The sequence below is a fragment of the Alosa sapidissima genome, chromosome 8 (assembly GCF_018492685.1).
Source record: "Alosa sapidissima isolate fAloSap1 chromosome 8, fAloSap1.pri, whole genome shotgun sequence".
NCBI lineage: Eukaryota > Metazoa > Chordata > Actinopteri > Clupeiformes > Clupeidae > Alosa > Alosa sapidissima.
This window is the reverse complement of record NC_055964.1, coordinates 26609001-26634906: the sequence shown is the minus strand read 5'-3', so window position 1 is coordinate 26634906 and position 25906 is coordinate 26609001. Positions and strand designations below refer to the sequence as shown.

General features: G+C 41.2%; 1 protein-coding gene across 2 annotated transcripts; it reads left to right on the top strand.

Annotated features, from left to right (window-relative positions):
* The first annotated feature begins 1333 nt into the window (after positions 1-1333).
* On the top strand, positions 1334-10572 carry ubox5 (U-box domain containing 5). Of its 2 annotated transcripts, XM_042101293.1 has the most exons (5): positions 1337-1565; positions 2398-2465; positions 3298-4591; positions 5696-5815; positions 9563-10572. In XM_042101293.1, exons 2-5 carry the CDS (start codon positions 2412-2414, stop codon positions 9763-9765), a joined length of 1671 nt encoding a protein of 556 aa, XP_041957227.1. In that variant the 5' UTR covers positions 1337-1565; positions 2398-2411; the 3' UTR covers positions 9766-10572. The 2 variants fall into 2 exon arrangements, with proteins under 2 accessions (XP_041957228.1, XP_041957227.1); XM_042101294.1 differs by lacking the exon at positions 2398-2465 and having other exon boundaries at positions 1334-1565.
* Positions 10573-25906: the final 15334 nt, after the last annotated feature.

Sequence of the window (25906 nt, the reverse complement as noted above, 5' to 3'; positions counted from 1 at the left end):
AGAGAAGGACTATTTTCCCGGGCTGCATAGGCACATGTTTGAGACCGCCGTGGAGGATAATCATGTCCATCTGCTGGTTAAAATGACATCCTACTGGTACTGTCAGGTCAGAACGCAGCACCTTGTGCAAAAGCAAACAGGAAAGTGAAGGCGCAAAAGCTATCCGGTTTACTGAGGAAAGTGAAGGCACAAAAGCTATCCCCTTTACTGAGGAAAGCGAAGGCGCAAAAGCTATCCCCTTTACTGAGGAAAGCGAAGGCACAAAAGCTATCCCCTTTACTGAGGAAAGCGAAGGCGCAAAAGTTATCCCCTTTACTGAGGGCACATTGCTCTCTCAGCAACAAAATGCATGGTGATGTTCCTGTCTACATGTGATTGTTTATAAGTAAAGTTTTTTCAATATAGTTTTTAAAGGTTTGTTTGTATTAATGTGTTCTATGTAAATGTTGTTATTGTGTGTGTGTCTGTTTGCACAGTATGTTACATAGATGTTTGTTGTATTTTGGTTTTAAGGGCAAATTTGCATATGGACCTTTATATTCTTTCCAGTGCCTTTCTACAATCATAAACTGTTTTTTTTTTTTTTACCATTGTGTGTAGGAAAAGCTCACCAATGTGACACATGAATGGCAGCTTACTAAAATAGTCTTCCCTGCATGGTTTGTTTAAATAAATGCTAAATAAGAAATTATATTGTTGTGTCGCACATTTTATTTGTATGTTGCAAAAAACCTTACCAGTTTACATAATTTGTTAGATAAAACAAATAATTAAGATTAAAATGTTTCTTGTAAATAGTTCAACTTAAGGAAGTTTTGAAATGTTATGTTGTTATGTACTCACAGTGTCTTGTCTTGTCATACTACCCCACTCCTGGCATGTACCTTGATGTGGTGATCGGGCTTTGAAATAAACCAGGCTTTTTGTGGTCTTTCGTGTCTCGGGGCCTTGACATGCATCCACCTTTGCCATGTTTAATTCTTTGTTGACACTGTTAACCAAATAATTATCAACACATATTAATCATATCACAAGGACATGTCAGCTATTGTTTCCCTTGTTGGGAGTCGCTTTGGGTTAAAAAGCTTCAGCCAAATGTACAGTAATGTAATGTATGTTACTCTTGGTTTTAAAGGCCCTACTGAGTCATAATAATAAGGAAGGTAAACCTTCTCAAAATACTGGATCAAACCACAATTTCAAAGTGTGGTCATATATTATTTTGTAATAGATGTAAAAAGAACATGGGCATTTTTTTAATATATATCCCGGTAGAGTAAACTTTTTGTAATGCATTCATTCACGGCCTGGAAAATATGTTAAAATCAGTTTCTGTGTAATGTATTACGTCCTCTATTAGACTTCTATTAAACTTCACTGCAATTGTAAACCATCACTCCTACTGGCGAACTCGTTAGTTTGGAATTACTGCTGCAGTACATAGCCAAGGCTCTTGGTGGCAGTAAATCCCTATACGGCACTAGATTGCGTTTGCTTTGTACTGCAGAGGTAGGATGCTACAGGAAGATCAAGCTGCTGTGCTACAACTTTTTGAGGAGGCAAATGTAAGTCAGTATGGAGTAGTGGCGCTTCTGTAAGCTTATTATGAAAAGTGTTTAAATGCGATTGTATTATTGTCGTCATCATCTTTCTCAACTAACGAGAAACGGCCTTAGCTTACAGAAAATCGCTCACATGCTGAGTCTCCTGCATTAGCACTTGAGTTGATTGGTAATAAACTGACAATTGAAGATGGCCGTCTATAATGTCATTGAACAAACTATAGTTTATGACGAGTAAGGCAACTTTTCATCCATGTAACCTCGAAATATTGAGTTCTTCATTGTCAGTGAGGGAGGCTGAGATGCTGGACAGTTAGGCAAGCTAAGGTTAAGCTACAGCCCAAGTTCAACGTCGAAGTACTTAAATGCTCCATATGATGAAGTAGATGATGATAAAATGATACAAACGAGCGAGCTTGAATAAAATAACTTCAAGTAATCTGCATTGTTTTGCGTGCACTGCATTTCACGTTCTCGCCCTGTTTAACCATGCATCCGTTAGGTTAAAGTGCTGTGCTTTGGTTTGCTTAGTGTGCTGTTAAACACATTACTTTAAAATACTTGATATAATGATCCATTTCTGATGAACATTTTATTCCGATGCTCGTGCACATTTTGATATTTGTGGTGTTTCTAGGATAGAGGAATCTGAAACGGACAAGTTTAAAATGTAGGCTACAGAAACATGTTCCCCACCCCACATTAGTGTCATTCCATCATAGTAAAGATCACAAACATTTGTGTTTTTCCAACTAAAAGCTTGTTAATCGAACTCATTTTCCTCTTCTACCTCTACTCTGGCTAACTCCAGTTTTGTTGTTGTCCTTGTTGTCAGGCCTTGAGAGGATAATGGTGGTCAACCTTTGTCAGCCACCTTTTCAGACCACTGTTCAGTGCAATAAGGTACATATATTTCACATGAAATAAAATTGTCAATTTTTAATTCAAACTTGTAGTTGTAATTAGGTTCAGTATACATTTTGCAGAGGGATAAGTAGGATCTCTGTATTTAATACATATAGATTACATATATGAATGGATATATTTAGACTATAGAAATGAAGGCTTTTGTCAAAAATGGTTTCAAAAGTAACATAGTGTTTAGTTTTTTTCCCCTGAGTTAATATTGAGACCTTATGAGTTGAAAATATGATGGTTAACCTTTCTCTACAAATTAACTGTCCAAAGAAGGTGTTTTATATTTGAGAAAACAAAAAACTAATCCCAATTCATCAACTTCTAAACCCAGCCCTACAATGCAGTGCATAACTTATGTTCTGTTCTGACCAAGGCCAGGAAGGTGTGTACATGTATGTATATGCCTTGTGGTGTTCCTTTACAGTGTAGCAACTGTATCTGCATGTGAGTGTTAGTCCAGTGTTTCCCATACATTGACTTATTTATGGCGGCCCACCCCAATATCAACATTGACCACCACACAAAGATTTTCCAGGTTGTACTAAATTGTGCTTAAATCTGGTTAGCATCATAACCACGCTGTGCTAATTTGTTAAAAACTGTTGCATTCAAGTTAATTCTGCAAACCAACCACCACAAGTGGAATTTAGTTCTCTGCGAAACACTGTAGTCTATTCCAACCCTGCATTCTCTGAGGTCTTTTCAACTTTGGTTCAGTTCACTTAACTGTCCTTCCTTTCTCCACTCACTCTGATCTCTCTGTCACTCCTCTACTGCATGTCTGTTCTCCCCTCCCTCTCTTCCCATTGTTCTGCAGCTGTGTGCTGATGGCTTTGACATCTCCAACCTTGTGTCCGAGGACCCTGCCCTCCGACGGCGTGGCTTCAAATTGGAGTACTTCCTGCGGCCGCCTGTACAGGTGACGCTTGGTTTCCGCTGGCAGGTGGAGGTGTGTGGCGTGGATGTGGAGCTGTGGCCGTGTGGGATGGACCAGAATGGCGCCTCCCGCAGGCTGGAGGTCCACAGCAGCTCGGATGCCAACGCTGACGCCACCCAGGGGCACTTTCTCCAGGTGGGCCGGTGTGACGTGCGGGACGGGGTGCTGGTGTGCTTCCGTGCCCCCCGGCTTCGCCCTCGCGCCCCCTTCCCTCATCTGCCCCCGCCACCCTCTGGCGAGGCCACGCAGTCTGACCTCTGGAGCCGGGGGCCGCAGTCCCTGGGCAGTGTCGCCCGGCTGCGCCTGACCATTCCGTTCAGCAGCGCCGGCTCGCAGCTCGGATTCAAAGCGCTGTCCGTGTGGGGGCTCCCAGCCCGTTCTAGTCCCCCTGATGCCCTGGAGGAGTTCCAGAGGGCCTATCGCCACTCCCTAGCCCCCGCAAAGCCCCTAACGCCTCCCAGACCACCTGCCCCTGCCTCCACCAACACCTCAGAGCCCGCCACCTACTCGGACCCAGATGAAGCCGTACCTGAGGAGTTCCTGGACCCCCTGACCCAGGAGCTGATGGTTCTGCCCATGGTGCTGCCCAGTGGGGCGGTGGTGGACCTCAGCTCCCTGGAGGAGTACCAGCGCCGCGAGGCCACCTGGGGACGCTCGCCCAGTGACCCCTTCACCGGCGTGCCCTTCACCTCAGACTCCAAGCCCCTGCCATGCCCACTTTTGAAATGCCGCATCGATCAGATGGTCCTCCGGAGAGGAGGGCGGCCGGGCGTCTGCGGGAGCAAAGAAAGGGCCACCACCCTGGGCCCGCAGGCCTCCAGGCTCATCCCTCAGACTTCCAAACAACCACAGATGCCCATGTTACCCAACAGTTCACTTACCTCACACACCCAGCCCGGCTGTACTGCAAGCAATGGTGCTGTGGACTGCCACACATCCTCCTCTAGTGATGGGCCGCCCAGTAACCAGGCCCTGGGTGAGGGGGTGACCCCAGCAGCAGCAGGAGGATGGGAGCGTCCGGTCCTGAGGAGAAAGAGAGGACTGGATGCTTCTAATCCAGACATGGACAGACTGAGGGATTGTGCAGTAGCTAGTAAGAGTGCGTCCAAAAAAGCAGAGAACAGTTTGCAGCCATGCAAAAAAACAAGAGCAGAACAGCAAACGCACTCCACAGGTGAGGTGCAAATCTAAAAGTAATTCCCCTTCTCTGTCCTGTGGACTTTTCTGTCTGAGCCCTATTCTGTGTACTGATCCGTGTTCCTCACTCAGACTTAGTTCAGTCTCTCTGTGCAGAATCTGCAGATGTCTTTCTCACAACTCTTCTCCACAAGCTGGTTAAGACTGATACCATGAACTGCGTGTTTATCAACACCATAACCTAACCATAACCCTAACCCTAGAGGGCGCCATATACATGAACTGCGCATATGTATGACACGCCAATGACCACTAGCGTGTTATCTAACGCATAATAGCATTTTGGCGTGTTTATCAACACCATAACCCTAACACTAGAGGGCGCCATATACGCGGCGTTGACATACACGCAGATAGCTCAAAATGCGTGCAGATAACACTGCAGTTGGCTATTTTTGAAGTGGCGTGTATGTTTGCGCAAAGCCACGATGCCACGTTGGCTGGTTTAAGTTGAACTTAGTGCTGTTTTCTGAGCGCCTCCTTTTGTGCTACACTACCCGTGTTGGTACACTACTGATGTTCTCTTTTCAGATGTCTGCACACCTCACTGAAGGGTTCATTAAATGCCCAAATTGAAATCTTGACTTCAACTTTGATTGAATTCTACTCTCTGGCCTGAGACCTTTGTATTGATTATGTACCTGCACGCTGTGTTCTTCTTTTTAGTCTAAGTTGACTTTTATCAATTCCCTTTTTTCTATGTCTTACGGCTCATACACACAGTTGCGTGCATTGCAGTGATGGAGACGCACCCCGTCCACTTTACATGGGCTTACGTCATCCGTTGCCGAACTGAATTGTGGGTCCGTTGCGTCGCGTTGTTCCCGTCGCTCGCGTTGAGAAGTTAAGCTGTTGCAATCGAGGGAAGGCACCAGCCAATCAAATTACGGTTATACTTCAAGTCATTTGCATAGCTACCGTCGGGAACACCCACTGGCATGCGTTGACGGAACGCAACTGTGTGTAGGATCCGTTACTGCTACCTCTCTCCATATGATGGTTTATTTTTGTGTGATGTTTTATGCTGTTGGCTGATCTCAGAACTGTTCTCCTCCATGTCCTGTGTGTGCTGCTCCCTCAGGCTCCCATGAGGAGCGTCTGTCGGCCAGTCTGGATGCAGCGCTGAGCTGTGCTCTGCAGGGGCTACCCTCCTACACCAGCAAGAAGAATCCGCAGGGCCACACCCCCGCCCCACACACAGGTGCAAACACACTCACCTTTCAATCAATCAGGTGGCAATCAATTATGGAAGGGAACAGAAAATGTCCTTACAAAATGTGTAATATTCTTGGTATATTACACATTTTGTAAGGAAGCTTTGCTGAAAAGAAAACTGGTCAGCTCTGTCATTTTTGCTGTAGTCAGCATGTAGACCAAGTTAATGGCCAGTGATTACATTTATTTTTGTACATTCCAAGAAAGACTTGAATCATTTTGTCAGGCCAAGGGCACAAATCAGCTCCAGGCTATAATTTAAGATGAATTATACATCTATGCGTTTTTCCAGACATCATGGTGTTCACCAAAATCAGAACAGCAATTTTCTGTCACTCACTTCCTTTACATTAAACTATACAAATGTATAGTTATATACATGCAAATGTATATGTGTGATCTAAAGGGCACAACATGCTTCTGCGTCAACTCCACGGCGTAGCTACGCCACCACTCCTACGGCGTTGTGATCCTTTTATGGTTCTGTGTCGGTTTGCTTTGCAGTGCATTTCACCGCCATAATGCTCGGTGTCGCCTGTGTCTGAGTTGCTCACCACCGAAACAATAGACTGTATGACCGAAACAGTACTCAGAATGGCAAACCAAAATATTAATCTTATTTGTTTGGCCTTTTCTTGCTTAGATTTTGTACAAAGTATCGAGAAATAGACACAGTAAAATCCATTGACCTAGTTACTTGCGAGGTCTGCCAGCCAGTTTAAGTTATGGTAGCAAGAGAACCTTAGCACAACTGCCCACAAAGTACTGCTTGCTGGCGAAGTGCTAATTTCAAAACGTTACTGACATATAGACACTTTACAAACGGATAACCCCGTCAATGTAACCAAAATATGTCTGAGTTTATTTGCAAAGCTTATGTCAGCGAACTAACATGTTGCTAACTCCCCACAGTAGGCTGCTTGAAACACCGACTATCAACACACAGGACGAGTTGACCAATCACAGTCCTTGCGGTCTGCGTCGCCTCGACGGAAAGTTAAAATTTTTTGGAGGTGCACGTTGAGCTACGGCAGAGGGGTCGGAGAGGGGTTCAAAAAGTTCAATCTTAGTGTCATCTGACCATAAAACCTTTTTCCACATTGTAGCAGAATATTCTAGATGTGTTTTTGCATACTGCAGACAAGACAAAGATTTTACTTTTTGGACTGAACTCCAAGCGCTATGTTTGGTGAAACATTTGGGGGCAACATTATGTTGTGGGTATGTTTCTCTTCAGCAAGGACTGGGCAATTGGTCAGGATAGAAGGGATAATAGATGCTGCCAAGTGCACCCAAATTCTTGAGGAAAAGTTGCGTCCCTCTGCTAGACAGCTGAGGATGGGCAGGTCCTTCACCTTCCAACACGACAATGATCCTAAACATACTGCCAAAAGAACAAAGCAGTGGCTTAAGGATGTAACAAACGCTCTCTAATGCTTTCGAAAGCGAGGGCTACAATACGCATCAAAAGGTGCGGGCGACTATTCCATTACACTTGCTGGCAATCAAAGTAGTGGACATGCGTTAAATAACCAAAAAATACAAACATGGATCGTCCTAGCAATAACCCCAGGATGTTTTACCAAACACGGTTGAATAACACAAGGACACAAACGTTAAACCTCCGTGCTTTATAGAATTATTGTACCGGCGGGAATCTACAGTATAGGCCAGCTCCATTCATTCACTCATAAACAAAACAAAGTGCGCGCATCGCGCCAGCAACCCCAAAATACCCACAAAACAACCCACAAAACAATTTGTCAAGTATATTGTTCAATAGGTCAAGACCGTGGAATAACTAAATGTCCGAGAAAACAAAACAATGTCCTTTTACGAAGTGGCAGCCTCTCCGCGAATGCAAAAAAATAAGGAAGGACACGGCGGTCCGGTTTTAAAAACCCCGCGTCTCACCAGCCTGTCCTTGTTGGCAAACGTCCGTCCAGATGAGTAATCCCCATATAGAAAAAAAGGCAAAGCATCCAACAATGTCCTTTAGAACAAAAAAGGGTAATCCGAGACCGTGCGACGATACTCCACACTCACGTAGTCCATCATGTCAAACACATAGGCCTGTTCGCGCTGCCCCTACCTAACGTGATACCAGAACCTAAGAAAACTTTGAGCCTGTCCCACGAACGCCTCCCATTGATTGACAGGCCAATTGATGGGAGTTCCTCATTATCAGAGTGAAAATCAGTCCTATACCCGTGTGTTTACTTAATTTCTGGTAGCCTATCTAATGTTCATGACTCACATAATTACTATTATACCAGCAGTAACATTCAAAACCATATGAGTACATGCTCAAAATAAAACACATCATTTTAATGGGTGACCATTACAAGGATAGGAAGGTGAATATCCATGAGTGGCCAAGTCAGAGCCCTGACTTAAATCCTATAGAAAATCTGTAGATGGACTTGAGGAGAGCAGTCCATCGCCGTTCCCCACAGAATTTGACTGAACTTGAACAATTCTGCAAGGAAGAATGGGCAAATATTCCCCAATCTAGGTTCACAAAGCTAATAGAATCATATCCAAACAGATTGATGGCTGTAATTAAAGCAAAAGGAAGCTCTACGAAGTATTAAATCAGGGGGTTGATGACTAAACCCTGTTTTTCTAGATTTCCAACCCTGTTATTCTAGTTTTTCTTTTTTTTTATTAATTTTCAGAACTGTTGCCTTTTTTCCATTATTTTGATGCTGTACAGCTAAATTTGTAAATAAAACTGGAAAAAGATTTTTTTTTTTAATGGGTTTTGATTTCAGGCTGTATGACAAATAAAGTAACCTTTTTCAAAGGGGTATGATGATTTTCTATAGGCACTGTACAACCGACAAGTCAATGACTGAGTAAACTAGTGTCTGACATTAGCCAATTCAAAACAACAATGAAGTATGGTGCTAGCATAAGAGCTAACGCAACTTGCCAGTGCATGAGCTCCATCACCAAATCAACTGTACCAACGAACAAGTCTGAGCAGCTCCAACTGCTCACTTTTGCCCGCCCACATATTTGTTACATTAGCGTGGGAAAGTTGCAGGATTAAAAAAACTGGTTGAGCACTGTAACATGAAACTACACATTTGTACTAATTAGGATTAGACTGTTAACTTAGAGATTGTGGCGCCTTATGACTGCTTGAAGTTGAAGCACATCTGAGAGTTGTTTAACAATTTACACTATTCTATAATTGATTATCTACATTCCTAAATCTGAAAATTTAAAGGAGACTGTGTAAGAAAGATATACTCATAACTGTACGGACACACCGCCGCCGACTTGAGCTTCCAAAGAAGCTCGGGTCGCCCTGTCAAGGACTCTTATCAAAAAAGTCCAGGGAAGCTTTGGACGCTTTGGCCGCTCTGACGTGGCAGCATTCTACGTTCGATCATGTTCTATCTTACTACTTTATTTAAAGGCCGTCTATTCCGATTGCTTGCTGGTCGTTGGCCGCTGAACGGCGTCATAGCTCATTACCATAAAGTTGACTTACTTTCAACTTTCTGCTTGATGCTCAAGTCGCTCAAGATGGGGAAAAACTCGACGCCGACGTATTTGCCTCTTCTTGCAGCTGAGAGAAGCCGGCTTCCATTGAAAATGAATGACTTCCTGAATCTTTGGAAGCTCAAGTCGGCGGCGGTGTGTACGTACAGTTGCACTTCTTTGAGTGAGCTTATTTTGGTGTATGATAAACTAACCGGCTCTTCTGTTCCTCCATTCCCAGGTGAGGATCAGTGTGCCCTTTGCTCTGTCTCTCTTACCCGCTATCCAACCAGCCCTGCGGCCTACGCTCTTCCATGCAGGCATCTCCTCTGCCGCCCGTGCCTCACCCGCAAAGCTCCACCAAACGCTGGAGGACCCCAGATCGTCTGCCCTACATGCGGTTCTGTTGCCGCAGCTAGTGCGGTCACACGTGTGCACCACTGACCACTGTTGACCGCTGCATAAAATTAACTACAGACAGACCATGGTACACAGAACGCAGCAGATTACTGACAAAATGTGTTGAAATGTACAGCATGAACTTTTTGACTGGCAGAGAATATCGGTTGTACTCAGTTGTGCCTCTCAGGAACTTTGGGATGGTTGAATATTTTCTCATCTGATACTCTACATTTTGACATTCATAATGTCCTGACTTTAATATTGAATTGGACAGGCTCTGTGCTGTAGTGATCTTCTGTCTCAAAAGCATCATTGTCCTCTTTTTTTTACCAACCTTACTGATCTACCAAAACTGCTCAGATGGAATGTGAAGCATGGCTATACAAACCTGCCATGCTGATGTCCGAGGTCATGGGCTCCATCTTGATCATCTCCATCTTGGCCCACTGCAGTCATTAAATGCTGTACCCCTGGTCATGTGGCCCAGGGCTCTGGCTGGGGGCCTTGGCCAGTGGAAATTGAAAATCTCTGCAAGAACTTGAGCAAGCGAGAGAGAGAATGCAGCAGAGATGAGCGTGAAAGAGATGAGGGGGAGCGTGCTGAGAGGCCCAAGGCTGACTTGCTTGTTTGAAAAGAAAGCATGGAGGAGGATGAAGGGAGGTGCAGTCCAGGCCTCTTGAGGTCAGAACGCAATGTGTCGCACTCTCCACCTCCACCTCCCAAAGGCTCATTTGGACCCTTTTGGACGTGTGAGCACGGAGCAATTCAAAGGACTTTCTAATCCACACTACTCACAACTATATTATGGTGTACTGTTTGACAACAAATAAATGGAAAAGATGTTAAATTGGTCATATTATTTCATTTGAAATGTTGCCATGATATATAATATAATACAGTAGATAAAGATTTACATTCGTAATTATTTTTTTCCAAAGTGACATATGTCAATTAAATTACAAGGGCAATGTAACATTGTTCCTGGAGCAACTCCGGGTTAAGGTGGAAGCCAGGAGTATATGTATATATACATACAATAAATATGCATACAGTACCCTCCACAATTATTGGTAAAGTTAACTAGAAACAGGTATAAAAATAGTCTTTTGGTGATTTATCTTAATCTCACAATGAAAACAAGAAAAATCCAATCTTGAAGGGAAGCAAATTTAATCTGAGAAAAAGTTAAATCTCATAACGAAATTAATATTTTTAACAAAAACACATTACCCACAATTATTGGCATCCCTAGAAAATCTTATATACAACATTTAACAGAACTATTTGCTAACAACTTATTCAAGATAACCAGAGTCTCTTTTCAGGAGTAGTTCACGACTTTCCTTTTCACCCAGGTATGGAAATAAAGTGACACAAGTGTTTAAGAACAGTTTTAAATGTAGAATTGTACCAACTGATCTGTTTTCTACTTTTGAACTACAGCTGTTTAAGATCAATGCATCTGTACTTTGTGCCTTAGCCTACCGTCCACCAAAAATTAATTGTAATTTCATTCAAGAATTTGCTGAACTTCTATCTTTTATGGCCTCTCGTGCTGATAAGTTATTAATCTTGGGGGACTTTAACATCCACATATGCTGCCCATCTAAACCTTTGGTCAATGAGTTTATAGGCCTTGTGGACTCTTTTAACCTTGTGCAGTCAGTTATGGCCCCAACACATCAGAAGGGTCACACACTAGACCTAGTGTTGTCCTCTGGTTTCTCAGTTTCCAATGTTAAAATAGTTGATACTAGTGTGTCTGACCATTTTATGATTTTATTTGAATCTTCACTGTTTTGTCCCCCTCATCCTACTCCCTTGTCAGAGCTATTAATTCCACCACAGCCTCACAGTTCACTAATACTTTTATGCTCTCTCTTTCACCTGCTGTCTTAGATTCTCTTTCCACCTGCACCGACACTGAGGATCTACTTACTCTTTTTAATACATCTTGCCTTGCCACTCTTGATTCTGTAGCTCCTTTAAAACAAAAGCGGTGTAAATCCAATAGGTCAACTACTCCTTGGCTAAATTCCACTACCTGTTCGCTCAGAAAGGCTTGTAGGAAAGCAGAGCGAAAATGGAAAAAAGATAAACTACAGGTCTCCTATGATATATTTAGAGATTCTCTTAAGGCTTATCAAATCACTGTCAAAGCAGCAAAGGCAGCTTTCTATGCTGAGCTTATTCACAAAAATGCTCACAGACCAAAAGTGTTGTTTAACACAATTAATAAAATCATAAATCCTCCTACTACAATGTCCTCTCTTCCTGCTACAACAGAAACCTGTGAGATGTTTCTCAATTTCTTTATTGACAAAATTGACAACATAAAGTCTCATATCACACCCTCAATTTCTGATCCAGCTTTGTATCAGTCTGTAGTTTGCCGCCTCCAACAATTCCAACCAGTCTCTTCCTCACAGTTGTCAGACTTGGTCTCTCATATGAAGCCCTCTTCTTGCCACTCTGATATTCTTCCATCTCACCTTTTCAAATAAGCTTTTGCGGCTATTTGCCCTTTTATCTTGAGCATCATTAATAGCTCCCTGGCTAATGGAGTAGTACCCTCTGGCTTTAAACACGCTATTGTGCAACCTCTCCTGAAAAAACCTTCCGTTGATCCCATTGATTTGAAAAATTATAGGCCCATTTCTAAACTGCCCTTTCTCTCTAAGATCTTAGAAAAAGTTGTTCTGTCACAAGTCTCTTCCTATTTAAACACCTCTAATATCCTTGACAAGTTTCAATCTGGTTTTAGACCACTTCATAGTACAGAGTCTGCCTTACTTAAGGTCCATAATGATCTATTGCTCTCTGTTGACTCTGGCTCTTGTGCCCTATTGGTCCTGTTAGATCTTAGTGTTGCTTTTGACACCATTGACCACCATTGAAGATCCTTTTAAAACGCCTGGGTGTTGAAGTTGGTCTACAAGGCACTGTATTAAATTGGTTCAGATCTTACTTAACTGATAGATCTTTTTCAGTGCATTTAGGCAATGCTTCTTCGTCATCTGCTCCCATTAAGTGTGGTGTCCCCCAGGGTTCTATTTTAGGGCCTCTTTTATTTTCTTTATACATGCTTCCCCTGGGCTCCATTTTCAATCAATTCAATATTCGTTATCACTGCTACGCAGATGATACCCAATTTTATATACCGGTGGCCCCTGAAAATTCCTGCTCATTGACAAACCTTTTTCTTTGTCTTAATGACATTAAGAATTGGATGGCTAACAACTTTTTACAGCTAAATGACAGCAAAACTGAAGTAATCATTTTTGGACCACCAAATTATGTCAACAATGTAAGCAAGTCTCTTGGCCCTCTGTCTGTTAACCATCACAGTGTGGTCAAGAACCTAGGTGTTTTCCTAGACTCTTCTCTGACTTTTAATAAGCAAGTCAACAGCGTTGTCAAGGGAAGTTTTTACCAACTTAGGACAATAGCAAAGCTCAAGTCTTCTCTCTCCTACAGTGATTTAGAAATCCTTATACATGCCTTTATTTCCTCTAGGCTTGATTATTGCAACTCACTGTATGTAGGTGTAACTAAATCTACTCTAAACAGACTCCAGCTGGTCCAAAATGCTGCAGCCAGATTACTGACTGGATCTAAGAAATGTGACCACATTTCACCTGTGTTGGCTAAACTGCACTGGCTTCCTGTGGAACAAAGAATTAATTATGACCGCCGTGCAGGGAAGCGGCGGTCATATAGGTTTAGTCAGATTTTTTCACACACATAAACATAAACTTGTACACGCACACATGCACACAATTCAAGAATTTTTCCCGTCATCTACTTCCGGAATTTTTGGTCATTGATACCCGGGACACCGAACCACCGGGGTACATGAAATTTGGTGGGTATGTAGCCCCACTAGACTTTTACGGAAAAATTTCATTTCGTCCCCGGGGACCACATATTATTCTGCTTTAATCGCCCCTATCTTCAGTTAAGATGTTCAGAACTGCACCAAATTTTATGTGTATGATTGACCTGGCATTCTCTGGGGGTATGCCAAGTTTCGTAGAATTTCATCCATGGGGGGGTCTAAAAAAATTAGGTTATGTGTACATTTAGTGACTGTACACTCATTGGCCTGTAAATGGCGGTGCACACATATACACATGCACACACACAGGCACCCACATACTATCGGTATTAGAACGGCCGATACATAATTACAAATTCAGTAGGATTAAAAGAAAGCCAAAATAAATATTCATCATCATCATCATGGCTGCATTTTCAGTATTGGCGATAAGTAGTCGTTTGTCCACTAGATGGCGCATCGTTGCAGTGAGACGTAATTTTGTTGGAAGTTAAAAGTGGGTTGGAAAAACAATGGACGCTTCCTACAAGGACTGTAATTTACCGCAGCGAACATCTAATAAGGATAGGAAGATGTTCACATGAAGTGTAATTCCCATTTCTTCTTGAAGCTGAAATAAATCTGAGGATGTTTATCGGACATGCTTGGTTTTTACTGCAGGTACGTTAATCTTGTAATATCAATAAGGACCTAGGTAATGTTACCATTAGCGTTGGTTGAGTGATGGAGGCCCATTTGATTGATTGCATTTGTAGAAAACTATAAATGCGGTTATACCAAGCAAATGTATAGCAGCACTGTTTGTATCTTTCGACTGTCATTTATTGCACGTGCTACAAAATCATTCTGTGCAATGGAAGATTTACCAACGTTGCACCGCTCTGATACAGTTTTGCCTATACATGCGTGAGACTGAGACACCTGTTTATTTTGTTTTAAGTGCGTGCAGGGTGTGAGAGGGGAATCGATGTGCTTTGATTCCAGCTTGGTAGTTGTAGTCTGTGAAATTAAAAAGCACGTGTGTGTGAAGTAGCCTATCCAAACAATGACACCTTCATTTCATTATGGCTGCTTTAGCAACACACCTTAAGCTACTGTGTAGTGGGTCCCATTTAGAAGTGGCTACTTCATTCGCGCTTTCCTTGACTCATGGAGCTGCGTGAATGTTATTACAACTTTTCGCCACGATATGGCAGTTTAAGTCCGCTTGATACTGTAAGGCGTAAGCCATTGGTTTCCAAAGGAGATTTTATTTGTGTCGCCAGCATAGCCTATTGACAATTTATGTTGTAAATAGGCCTACCTTATAGCCTAATCCTACCTGTAGCTTAGGGAAGCTAACAGCTTTCTATTAGGATCTAGTTTGTTAGTTACCGTTTTGTCATAACTCCCTGATGCATTTTTGCATTTAGAATAGCCAGAGCGTGTATATCTCAATCGGAAAATTAAACAATATCGGGTGCCTATAGACTAGGCTGGGTGAACCCAGCCTGATCTGCCCGCTATTTATTTTTTGATTTCTTAAAAGATTGAGCTTGGTCTGATGAAAGCCAGACTAGCCATGGACCTCAGTTACACAATGCAAGGGAACATGAATCAGCCTATATTTGCACGGACAAAAGCTCTTCAACTTTGGCCCGTTAAAATGTGTATGAACAGTCTAGCGACGCATTTCATCAAGGCCCATTTGGACATGTCAGTTATTTGCACCACTGGTTAGATGTAAAACAGCATTTCGTTTCAGACTACTGTTACTTCATTTGTGCATTAACAATAACGTTTCAGACTACTGTTACTTAATTTGTGCATTGACAATAAAGTATTACATGAACTAAAGATGACTAAAATCTTATGTAGAAGAAGAAACATTCACAAAAAATCCATCCATCCAAAAATGACCTTTGTTTTTGATAGCTGTTGAAAACGGCATGGAACTGACAGAGATGTTTTTGTTTATAAATACATAAAAAATAAATAAATAAATAACATTATGCTGATACCTTTTGCTTTTCCCAAATACAATGTAGCCTACAGGTGTAAGTGACCTTTCATCAATCCAGTTGTTTAGAGATTTTAAAGGTTTTATAACAATGCTACATCTTCTTTGGCTATTCTACAATCTATTCACCTTTTCAGCACCAGTAGGCTACTTTCTGTGCAGCCGCACACACACACTCAGGCATGCCAAACAAGCATACACAAAAGTTTCAAGAGTGGGGGATGGAGTAAAATATGGAGACAAATTGAAGTGTGATTTATTTTCGCGGAACGGATGTACAGGACTGAGCGGCGGTCATATTTTGTACCGCTATGCGGTACATCTAGTTTTAAAATTCTTCTGTTTGTTTTCAAAGCTTTAGATTGTTTAGCACCTCAGTATTTATGTGATCTTTTAATTCCTTACTGTCCTCCTAGACCTCTTCGATCATCTTCCCAGTGTCTTCTTTGTGTTCCTTCTGCCTCTCTTAAATCCAAAGGTGACAGAGCTTTCTCTGTCTATGCTCCCCAGATGTTGTGAAATCCTGCCCCACTATTAGTAGTTTTAAATCCAACCTAAAGACCTACCTCTTCTCCCTAGCTTTTAACACTCCCTGACTCCCTCACCTCTCCCTTTTTTTTAATATGTTTATATGTATGTATATGTATTATTATTATTATTATTATTATTATTATTATTTTATGTAAAGCACTTTGGTGCAATGCTATTGCTTTGAAATGTGCTATATATATAAATTTGACTTGACTTGACTTGACACAGAGGTCAAATATCGAGTCATTTTGTACAGTGTATTCAGGGCACAGGCAGCTAGAGGATGGTGAGGCGATGTTTGCAGTATGTGACAAAAAAATGTTTTAGCTTAGAAACCGCATAACACCGCTTAGAGTTTTATACTTTTATGGTCAATGATTGCAGTGGCCTCTTATTACCAGGTGGTTTGGTGCCTTGTCCATAAATGGCTCATAATGAATATGACGCCGAGATGCTTCAGGTCTGGGGAATTATTACCTTCACATCTATGGTCATGTGGAAAGGTGCTGCTTGTTTTGTACCAGAGACTTCGGAGGAAGGCTCCTCTCTCCTACACTCAATGTCTGACTGGGCTTCACCAATACGCCTCTTGTGTTTTCTTACGCTTTCATCGGCATGCTACATACAAAACTGTCCAAGGGGTGAAATGCGCTCGTTTCCAGCCAGTGCTATTAGACAGGTAGTGTTACTCGCTGTCTCATTAATTTTAGAAAAAGTTGCGCCCTGCGTTGCAACAGCAACATGTGTGCACAGGTTGCTGTGTCTCGGTTGTTCACATGTCCCATTGGGCATACCGCTGTTCTATTACGCATTTGTTGTTGCTTGGTGTTTAAGACACATGGTCTTTAAATATTGCCTTTTAACTTGAAAATACTCATGTCTGAGATGACAAACAATTCATTTGATTCCTTTTAAGCAGTGCCTGACATGTGGTCCAGGAGGCCGTGGCCCATGCTTTGGTCCCAGCATCTGCTGGTTGGAAAACCATGGCTGCGTTATGGGTTCCAGGAGACGGCACACTGTACCCAAGAAGATCACCTGAGCAGCCCATGCGAGAATACTGGCAAAGTCAGTTTTGGATCTTACATTTTTAAACCATTGATAACTCGAACACCTAAAGTAAAATTAACATCGGAAAGACAAGAGAATACACTAAATCTAAATAATAACAAAGCGTGTTGACATTTGTAAGTCAGGGGATGTCTATAAAAACTAGGTACTTTGTTGAAAATGCCTATATTTTGGACCTAGGAATCTGGACGATCTGGGGAGATTTGGTAAAGACGAACGGCCTTTGTGTTCTCCAACTTTGTAGGGCATCATAGGAGAATATTACAAGCTTCTTTATTGGCAAAGGGAGGCTTAAGAAGGTATTACAAGCAGGGGTGCCAATAATTCTGAGCGATGTGATTTTGTTAAAAATATTTATTTCTTTATGAGATTTTTCTTTTTCTCAGAACAAATTTGCTTCCCTTCAAGGTTGGATTTTTTCTACTTTTTTCATTGTGAGATTACAATAAATCACCAACAGATTATGTATGATACAGGTTTTTAGTCAACTTAAGCAGAGGTGCCAATAAATCTGGAGGGTACTGTAGGGGAAAAAAAAACAGCAGGGCAGTGGGTAGAGTTCATTGAAGTACATTGCAAGGCCCCCTAAAGAGTTTTTTTTTTTTACCTTAACATTTCCAAAATCATTTTGATGGCACATAAACTCTCAATAGGGCAAACGGCACTCTGAGCAGGTCTTATCACTTGTAAAACAGCCATAGGGAGCCCACCCCCCACCCGACAGATAATAGGAGATATATTTATACTTTGTTGCAGACGCATATTTAGTTAATTTATTAGGAATCTGCGCTTCTTACCTATGGGGACCCTGAGAGCAATTCTTCTTTAGTGTTGCTTTAAAATATGATGGTCGACAGTGGGCCAGATCTGTGTTTTTGCTTACAATTTGGTCCCCTTCACTTTGAAAATATCTCCTGTGCCCCTGGGTCATCGGTTTGTTTAACCATGGTATAACCATGAAGAAAACAACACCTGTATGCCAAAAACAACAAGGTTTGGCATTTTCGTTGTCTTTTATTCACCTGTAGCCCCTAGGGCCTACAGTATCTCCAGATCTGTTGTGCAGGTTCCACCGTTCATTCAAGTGCAGGGAGCCGTGTTTCACATTTGTTGCAGACAGCCAACGGAGTCTAAAAAGTAAGCATGCCTGTACAAACAAAACAAAAAAACTGAACACACCCAAATGTCAGTTAAACGATAACATGTGTTTTATTCCCATACTTTCGGTTTTATTGTAATAACGCCAGTCGTCGTGGGATTCAGTCCTCAGGCTATGAATGGCAGGTTGGCATGTGTTTTTTTCTCAAATCTTTCATTCAGGATTCATGTCCTGTCTAGTTCAGAATCGGAGACATTGGAACTTGCTTCTGTGTGCGATTGACGCCTCTTCTTCCTGTTATCCAATTCCTGCTCTCTCTCAAAAATGATTGCTAAACTGTTGGATGTGATAAAAGCCTTCATGCCAATATTAGATGAAAATAGGAAAAAGAGAAAGACTGACATGGAAGGTAAGGTATTTTAAGAAAGAAAGAGCAGTATATGACAGCTTATATGACAGAGGTTGGTGTTGGTGGTTCAGCTGGTACAGGTATCACAATCACTGGTGAAACAACATCTGACAAACTGGCGCCACATGTCAGACTAAACACTCCCTTGAAATTACAATGCAAGTTAATGAAGGAAGAAGTATCACTTAAAGTAACAAAACGTAGGAATTCCCCTTTTTTCCGTTTTCAACAAAGGCCTGCTGTCTACTTTGTGATTTGTAATTTTATTTATAACAGGGACAGCACATACAGTATTAATGAACAATAAGTGGCTAATTTCCATCTTAAGTCCCTTAGGCAGGTTTATATTTAGTGCTAACAAAGTAGCCAATCTATCTATAATCTATCTATAATCTATAAATGACAGGAACATTTGTCTGTCTGTTTGACTGTTATTCGCATATCTCTCCAACCGTTCATCCGATTGATTTCAAACTTTACAGGTGTCTTGCAACAGACAGTTTTGACCTTGTTTGGATAAGTAATGCAAAATATTGCATTACTTTGGACTATCTTTGCACTTTGAATAAACAAACGATAATTTCAACGGCAAGGTCCCAAATTGAAACAAGCGATAATGGTCCCGAATTTAACCGCATGGATTTCAGTTAGTAAGTTTTTGCCTGAAATTGCACGCCTGCTTCAGAGGTCACTGTTCCCACCTAGTTTGGCCTAAAATCAAATGCTTTCTTTGGAAAGCTGAGACACAGTTTCTTGGAAAACAATCAGAAAAACTGCATGATGTACTGACACAGTTACAGAGGCTACATTATTGTTTTTTCTTTCTGCTGGATAACAAGCATCTCTGACCTGACTCTGACCACATTTCAGCCATCTAGGTCACTTGATATGACTTAGAAACACAACTGAGCCCTAGCACCAGGTCTTGTGAAGCTGTGTGCAAAGGTAAATCAATCTAGAATGAAAATATGAATACTTTGGTTACACTTTACTTGACAGTGTCGACATAAGAGTGACATGACACTGTCATGAACGTGTTATAAACAAGTCATAAATGTTTATGACATAACGCTTCTGTTATTAGGTGACATTCGGTTTTTGTCATAACAAGTTAAGGTTAGGTTTAGGGTTAGGGTTAGTGTCATGTCACTCTTATGTCGATACTGTCAAGTGAAGTGCTACTAATACTTTAGACCATTATTTGCCAAGATATGCTCATGCGTTTTTGTAAAATGCCCTATGGAAAAACCCTATAGGACTTTTGGTTATCCGAAATGCATACTGACAATCAAATGCTTACTGCATATGGACCCCTTTGTGTAGAAGCATAATATTGGTCTCAAATGAAAGGTAACACTGAAGTTTCATGCTTGCATTTGGATTGTATGTCATGGACTCTGATATGGAATGACTACACTAAATATGGAATAATTACACACAAATATAAATCTGGGCAATTTCTATTTCAATTCAATTCATGTGTATAAGATGGGGGGGGGGGGGGGGGGGGAATTGAGACATAGTAGATCAATTTGATCATGTACTTCTCATGTTTTACATGAAAAAGATAACCATGAATTGATTCCCAAGAGTCCAAGCTTTCAAATGGTATTATTATATGACTATGCTACATAAAAATATGATGTATAAAAAAATATTTTAGGCCCCAGCCGTGGTGCAACTGGCTGGGGCACCTGCACCGTACGCCGGCGACCCGGGCTCGATTCCCGCTCCGTGGTCCTTTCCGGATCCCACCCCGACTCTCTCTCCCACACACTTCCTGTCACTCTCCACTATCCTGTCGCATTAAAGGCATAAAAGCCCCAAAAAAATATAATTAAAATATACTGATCAGCTACAGACAACGAGTGGCAGACAGAGGCCCTGTTTAGACGACAACGGAAATGATGCAACCGGTGATGTTATTCTGCGTTTGACCCTGTCATTTAGACGCAACCGGTGATGTTATTCTGCGTTTGACCCTGTCATTTAGACGCAAACGGTGATCTTGTTCTGCGTTTGACCCCGTCATTTAGACGCAAACGGTGATCTTGTTCTGCGTTTGACCCCGTCATTTAGACGCAAACGGTGATGTTATTCTGCGTTTGACCCTGTCATTTAGACGCAACCGGTGATGTTATTCTGCGTTTGACCCTGTCATTTAGACGCAAACGGTGATCTTGTTCTGCGTTTGACCCTGTCATTTAGACGCAAACGGTGATCTTGTTCTGCGTTTGACCCTGTCATTTAGACGCAAACGGTGATGTTATTCTGCGTTTGACCCTGTCATTTAGACGCAAACGGTGATATTTTTTGTCTGTGTTTGACCCTGTCCTTTAGATGCAAACGGTGATATTTTTTGTCTGCGTTTGACCCTGTCCTTTAGATGCAAACGGAGGCTTTACCCCCTCGCAAACAGAGTTTTTAAAAACTCCGGGCTGATAGTTTTTTAGGGAAAACTCTGTTTGCTCGCTTGCGTCTAAACAGGTACAAACGGAGATTTATGTGATGAGATGAGATGTAATGAGATTTTTAGTCAGTTCAAAAGATAAAGAGGAAATGATTCTGTTGCTGTGTTGCTGTTGTTGATATTTTCGGGATTCTGATTGGCTAACATGGGCTTGAGCTTCTCGTTACACTGCCACATACAGGTTTGGCATGCTCTTGAAGGCATATACCCGGGTTAGTGTAAAGGAAACCTTTCCGAAAACTGACAGGTGTGCACGATGTTATTTTTGAAAACAGAGAGGGTGAAATGAAAATAGCCGGCCACGTGTAAACGCAAGAGTGGGATATCACGTATAGGCCTAGGCTACCAGAGAGTGTTTTTGAGTCATATCGTTGCAAATTTCAGATGCATCATTCCACAAAACAATTTGTCTTCTCTATTATCAAGTTCAATTGGCTAAACATATTGCCTTAACTCAAAACAGTTGTTAGGCTTATGTCATTTTGATCTGTAAAAAATGACACATGCAGCCATGCTTAAATTCTGCTCACTGCACATGTATTATAATGTACTGGTATTATAATATAATATTCAGTAGTCATTATTGAATGCTTAGCTGAAATGATGTTTTCCCTATCATCCTATTTTTAAAGCAGGCATGTAATTGGGCTACGGGTTTTCTAAGGGAATAGCATGTCTGAAAGGGCATTGCACTAGTTTGTTTAAAACTGATAAAAAGAATCATGCGCCTACCAGTAACAATGACATTACTTAGTGTAATACAGGCACACATCACAATGCCAGTGACTTCATCAAAATACCTCATGCTGTTATTTTCCCATATGGAAAAGTCCTGTTGAAAACACATATGATTCTTATCTGTCCTAATAGAATAATGCAAGGACCATATATTGCTCTAAAACCACATGTATGGTACAGTAAGATAACACCCAAGGGGACACAGTTAGTGTTCCTCATTAAGCTTGGCAGGTGTGGGATTCTCCCAGATTTCAGCGATGGACCTTAGAGTAGTCACTCTACTTCTCTTGCTTTCTGCAGTCCTCCTCAGCACTGATGGTGAGTTGCCTTACTCAGACTAACAGGCCGTTTCACATTTCTGTCCTTATCTGTTACAATCAAAGATTCTAGAGCGGAGCTCTGTTCTAGAATCTTTGGTTACAATCGTTTGAAAACATCTTTCTGTTTGAGTCACAGTAGGGCCCTTCAAGAGCTAGCCTACTGTAAGCAAGATTGTGATCAGTTTTTGGAGCATCGGAGCCAGAGATGAAAATCTGTCAATTTCTGCCAAGACACTAAACGTGGGTCATGAAGGATCACTTACCAGGTCACTAAACCAAAATGTATGTCAAAACAAAAATGGTTCACTGAACACAAAATCAAACTTCTGCCATTGCCATATCAGTCCCCTGATCTAAACTCCACAACAAAACCGCAGGGTGATTCAAAGAGAAGAATGCACAATCTGGACGATCTGAAGAGATTTTGTAAAGAGAAATAGTCTCAAATCCCTTGCTTTGTATTCTCCAATATTATGGGATGTCATAGGAGAATATTATAAGTTGTTTTATTAGGAAAGGGAGGCTTAACAAGGTATTACATAAATGTCTTTTTTGTTAAAAATATGTATTTCTTTATGAGGTTTTTTTTGTTTCTCAGAATAAATTTGCTTCCTTTCAAGGTTTGATCTTTCCTCATTGTTTATTGGATTTACAAGCAATCACCAAAAGATAATTTTTTTGATGCCTGTTTTTAGTCAGATTTACCAAGAGTGCCAATAATTCTGGAGAGCATTATCAGAAAATCCCAGGAAATCCCTGAGTCAAAGGCTAGATGCAGATCCTTCATTTCATGGGTGTTGGGTGTTCATTCATGCCCTGTCTGGTTCAGAGAGTTGTCTATATGTGGGTTGGGGAGTTTTATAAACCCCACCTGCCCAACCCATTTTGGAAATCCAATCCACCCCCGCCTGAACCTAAAAAATATGCGTTTAGCATCGACCCGAACCCAACCGACCCAAAAATGGCACAAATGGATAAGTGACACGGTTGCATCCAAATCATGGAGTGTGGTCACTGAGGTCAGGCAGACGACTCTGCTCCCACATGGCCAAAGCAGGAAGACTGAGGAGGAGTTTCTTTCCTCAAGCCATTCGCATCCTGCACACATACAACATCAAACTACATTAGCTTACATGGACTTGCTGTACTGCGCTCACACACACTGCACTTTACCCACTTCTCTCTCAATCTAGTTATTCAATTCTTTTAAAACATTCTTTCTTTATCCTTATAAATAGTTGGTGATTCCTCAAAACACCTCTGCACAGGAAAGTTGAGCAGCTGAATGGCATTTTGAATGACATGTTTTACAACAGTAGCCTATCTCTATGTATGTGACAAATAGAAATGAACAGCAAACACGCAACTTTCCACAGAAAATGTGAAGAAATCATGACTTGATATATAGGAATGATATATGAATCTACTACAAAAATGGCAAATATCATATCGTTTACATTATTATATTAATATCTTATATTATCACATACCTTTTTATTTATATTCATTCATTTAGCAGATGCTTTTTTATCCAAAGCGACTTACATGTCAATTACATTACAAGAGCCATTGTCCCTGGAGCAACTTAAGGGTTAAGTGCCTTGCTCAAGGTTTTCAGTTCTAATGCCAGTTGAACCAGTTGTTTGGATGAAATTGGTTTAGTATATTGTGTATGCGAGCCTGTTTTTGTTTCTCAATTACAGAGCCAAGGCTGTGTACAAACACCAGAATGTGACAAAATTGTACTATTATAGAATTGCTAACTTCCTTCTAACCTGGCACACTGCATTATTTGTTTCTTTTGAGGACTAATGATAAGGAAATAATTTCCTACCTCAAACATCTACAAAGTTATTTTTTACTGAAAAGTTCTCAGACCCACTGTATGCCAGTAAGACTACGTGGACATCAAACTAGCAGGAAAATAATGCCTGCGTTACTCAGCGATTCCTGGCCCTACATCTGTTTGACAAGCATTGCCATCAAAGTGCTATTTTTCAAAACAACCAACTGTTTTTAAAGGCATGCATAATTGAAGCTTTTACAGGATTGTTTTGGTAAATATTACCAGTGGTTACAGGTGTTATTGCCCACTTTTTGAGGGATTTGTCAAAGTGAGGATTTTGAAATCAATTCACTTAAAATCTCCAAACATGAAGGAAAAGGATACCTAGGCTACACATTCAAACTTAAATAATTGTCATACTCTCATTTTGTACAGCGTTACAAATCTGGTGATCAGCAAGTGTATTAAATGAACCAAAAAAACAAAACAGCAAATCAAACACAAACATGCTATTAATTTTTTGGTTCACTAGTGGTTGTGCCTGAGCGAGTCCTCATATCCACATATCCTACTGCAAACATGAGAAGGTGAGTTTGATAGCAACAGCTGGTCAAGGCTGGCCTGGGTGCAATGCTGAACTTAGTCCCGCCCACAACATTTGAGGTCGGGAAGTTCGGTCTGGCATTGCTCCATTGTGGAGCAAGTATGCTAGCCCTAGATCGGGTGGACCAATCAAATCGGGCTTTACGATGATGGACAGGTGAGCAACAGCGCCTGGTCTATCACGTCATCTGAGCACGCTTAGATTAGGCTTATGTTTGAAACAAAAACGCTGTGGCTAGAAGGATACATGGCTTTTAAGTCAAGTCAAGTTTATTTATATAGCGCATTTCATACACAGAGGTCATTCAATGTGCTTTACATAAACAAAACCAAACAATAATAACAAATAAAAGCATAGAAGGGCAATATAGTCAAAGAATAGTTAAAAGGTAAAGATCATAATAAAAAGAAAACATAAAACACAAGGTAAAATCATTTAAAAATAAAGAATAATTAGTAAGCAAAGGCAAAAGTAGTAAAAAAGTAATAAAAGAAGACCCCATATGGAAAATGCATATTATTTAATGAGGTTTTATCACTGAAAACGATTATTTGTTTGTAAAAGAACTACAGGAAATGTTGCATACCCAGCCGTTGATGGTTATGTTTGGATTACAAAACTATGACTATGATGATTTCTGAACAGCTGCTCTTTCAGGAACAAATCATTCCCTTGAGAAACGCACTTGTTCACGCTCTCTCTCTCTCACTCTCACACACACACACATTCACTTCTTCCATGATAGCCTACTGCCTGGCAAGTAAGGCTATTATGAATGTGCACTGGCAAAGTACCGTTGGTTTCCTGGAGGCAGGAACAGCAGGAGCGGAGGGTCCGTCTCCTGCACCCATGTCAACCTCCATAATTAAGAGCATTTTTAACTTATGCTCCACGTTTGCAGAGTTTACAGATTTTTTCATTTATGCTCCACATTTACAGATAAACGAGAAACAAAACTGTAATTCAGCCGCCATTAAGAAGTTACTGTAAAGGGAAGTGATAGTGAACTGTTATGTAAGAATGTAAAGGTTAGATGAATGGAACCCCTTACTTTTCTGAAATTCCTTTTGCTTCCCCTTGCAACTTGTCTGTTCTACTATAAGACTATATTATTCCCCCCTTTGCCTGGTGGCAGTCCCTTTTTACCTTTAAAAATACATTTGCCATGCATTTCCAACTTATTACACAGGTATATGTTTTTTATGGGAGCACTACAACGGTACGTAATGTATTTGTTGAAGTGATGTTCTGTACGACGTGTGCGATCATACAGGTGTGCGCATGAGAGACAGGTGGCAATTGCTCCTCCCCAGGTGGT

Excerpts from the sequence above, each read along its gene's own strand:
- ubox5 (XM_042101293.1), top strand. The coding sequence starts at position 2,412 with ATGGTGGTCAACCTTTGTCAGCCACCTTTTCAGACCACTGTTCAGTGC. Across the intron at positions 4,592-5,695 it reads ACAGCAAACGCACTCCACAG|GCTCCCATGAGGAGCGTCTG; the intron begins GTGAGGTGCAAA and ends CTGCTCCCTCAG. Across the intron at positions 5,816-9,562 it reads CACCCCCGCCCCACACACAG|GTGAGGATCAGTGTGCCCTT; the intron begins GTGCAAACACAC and ends CTCCATTCCCAG.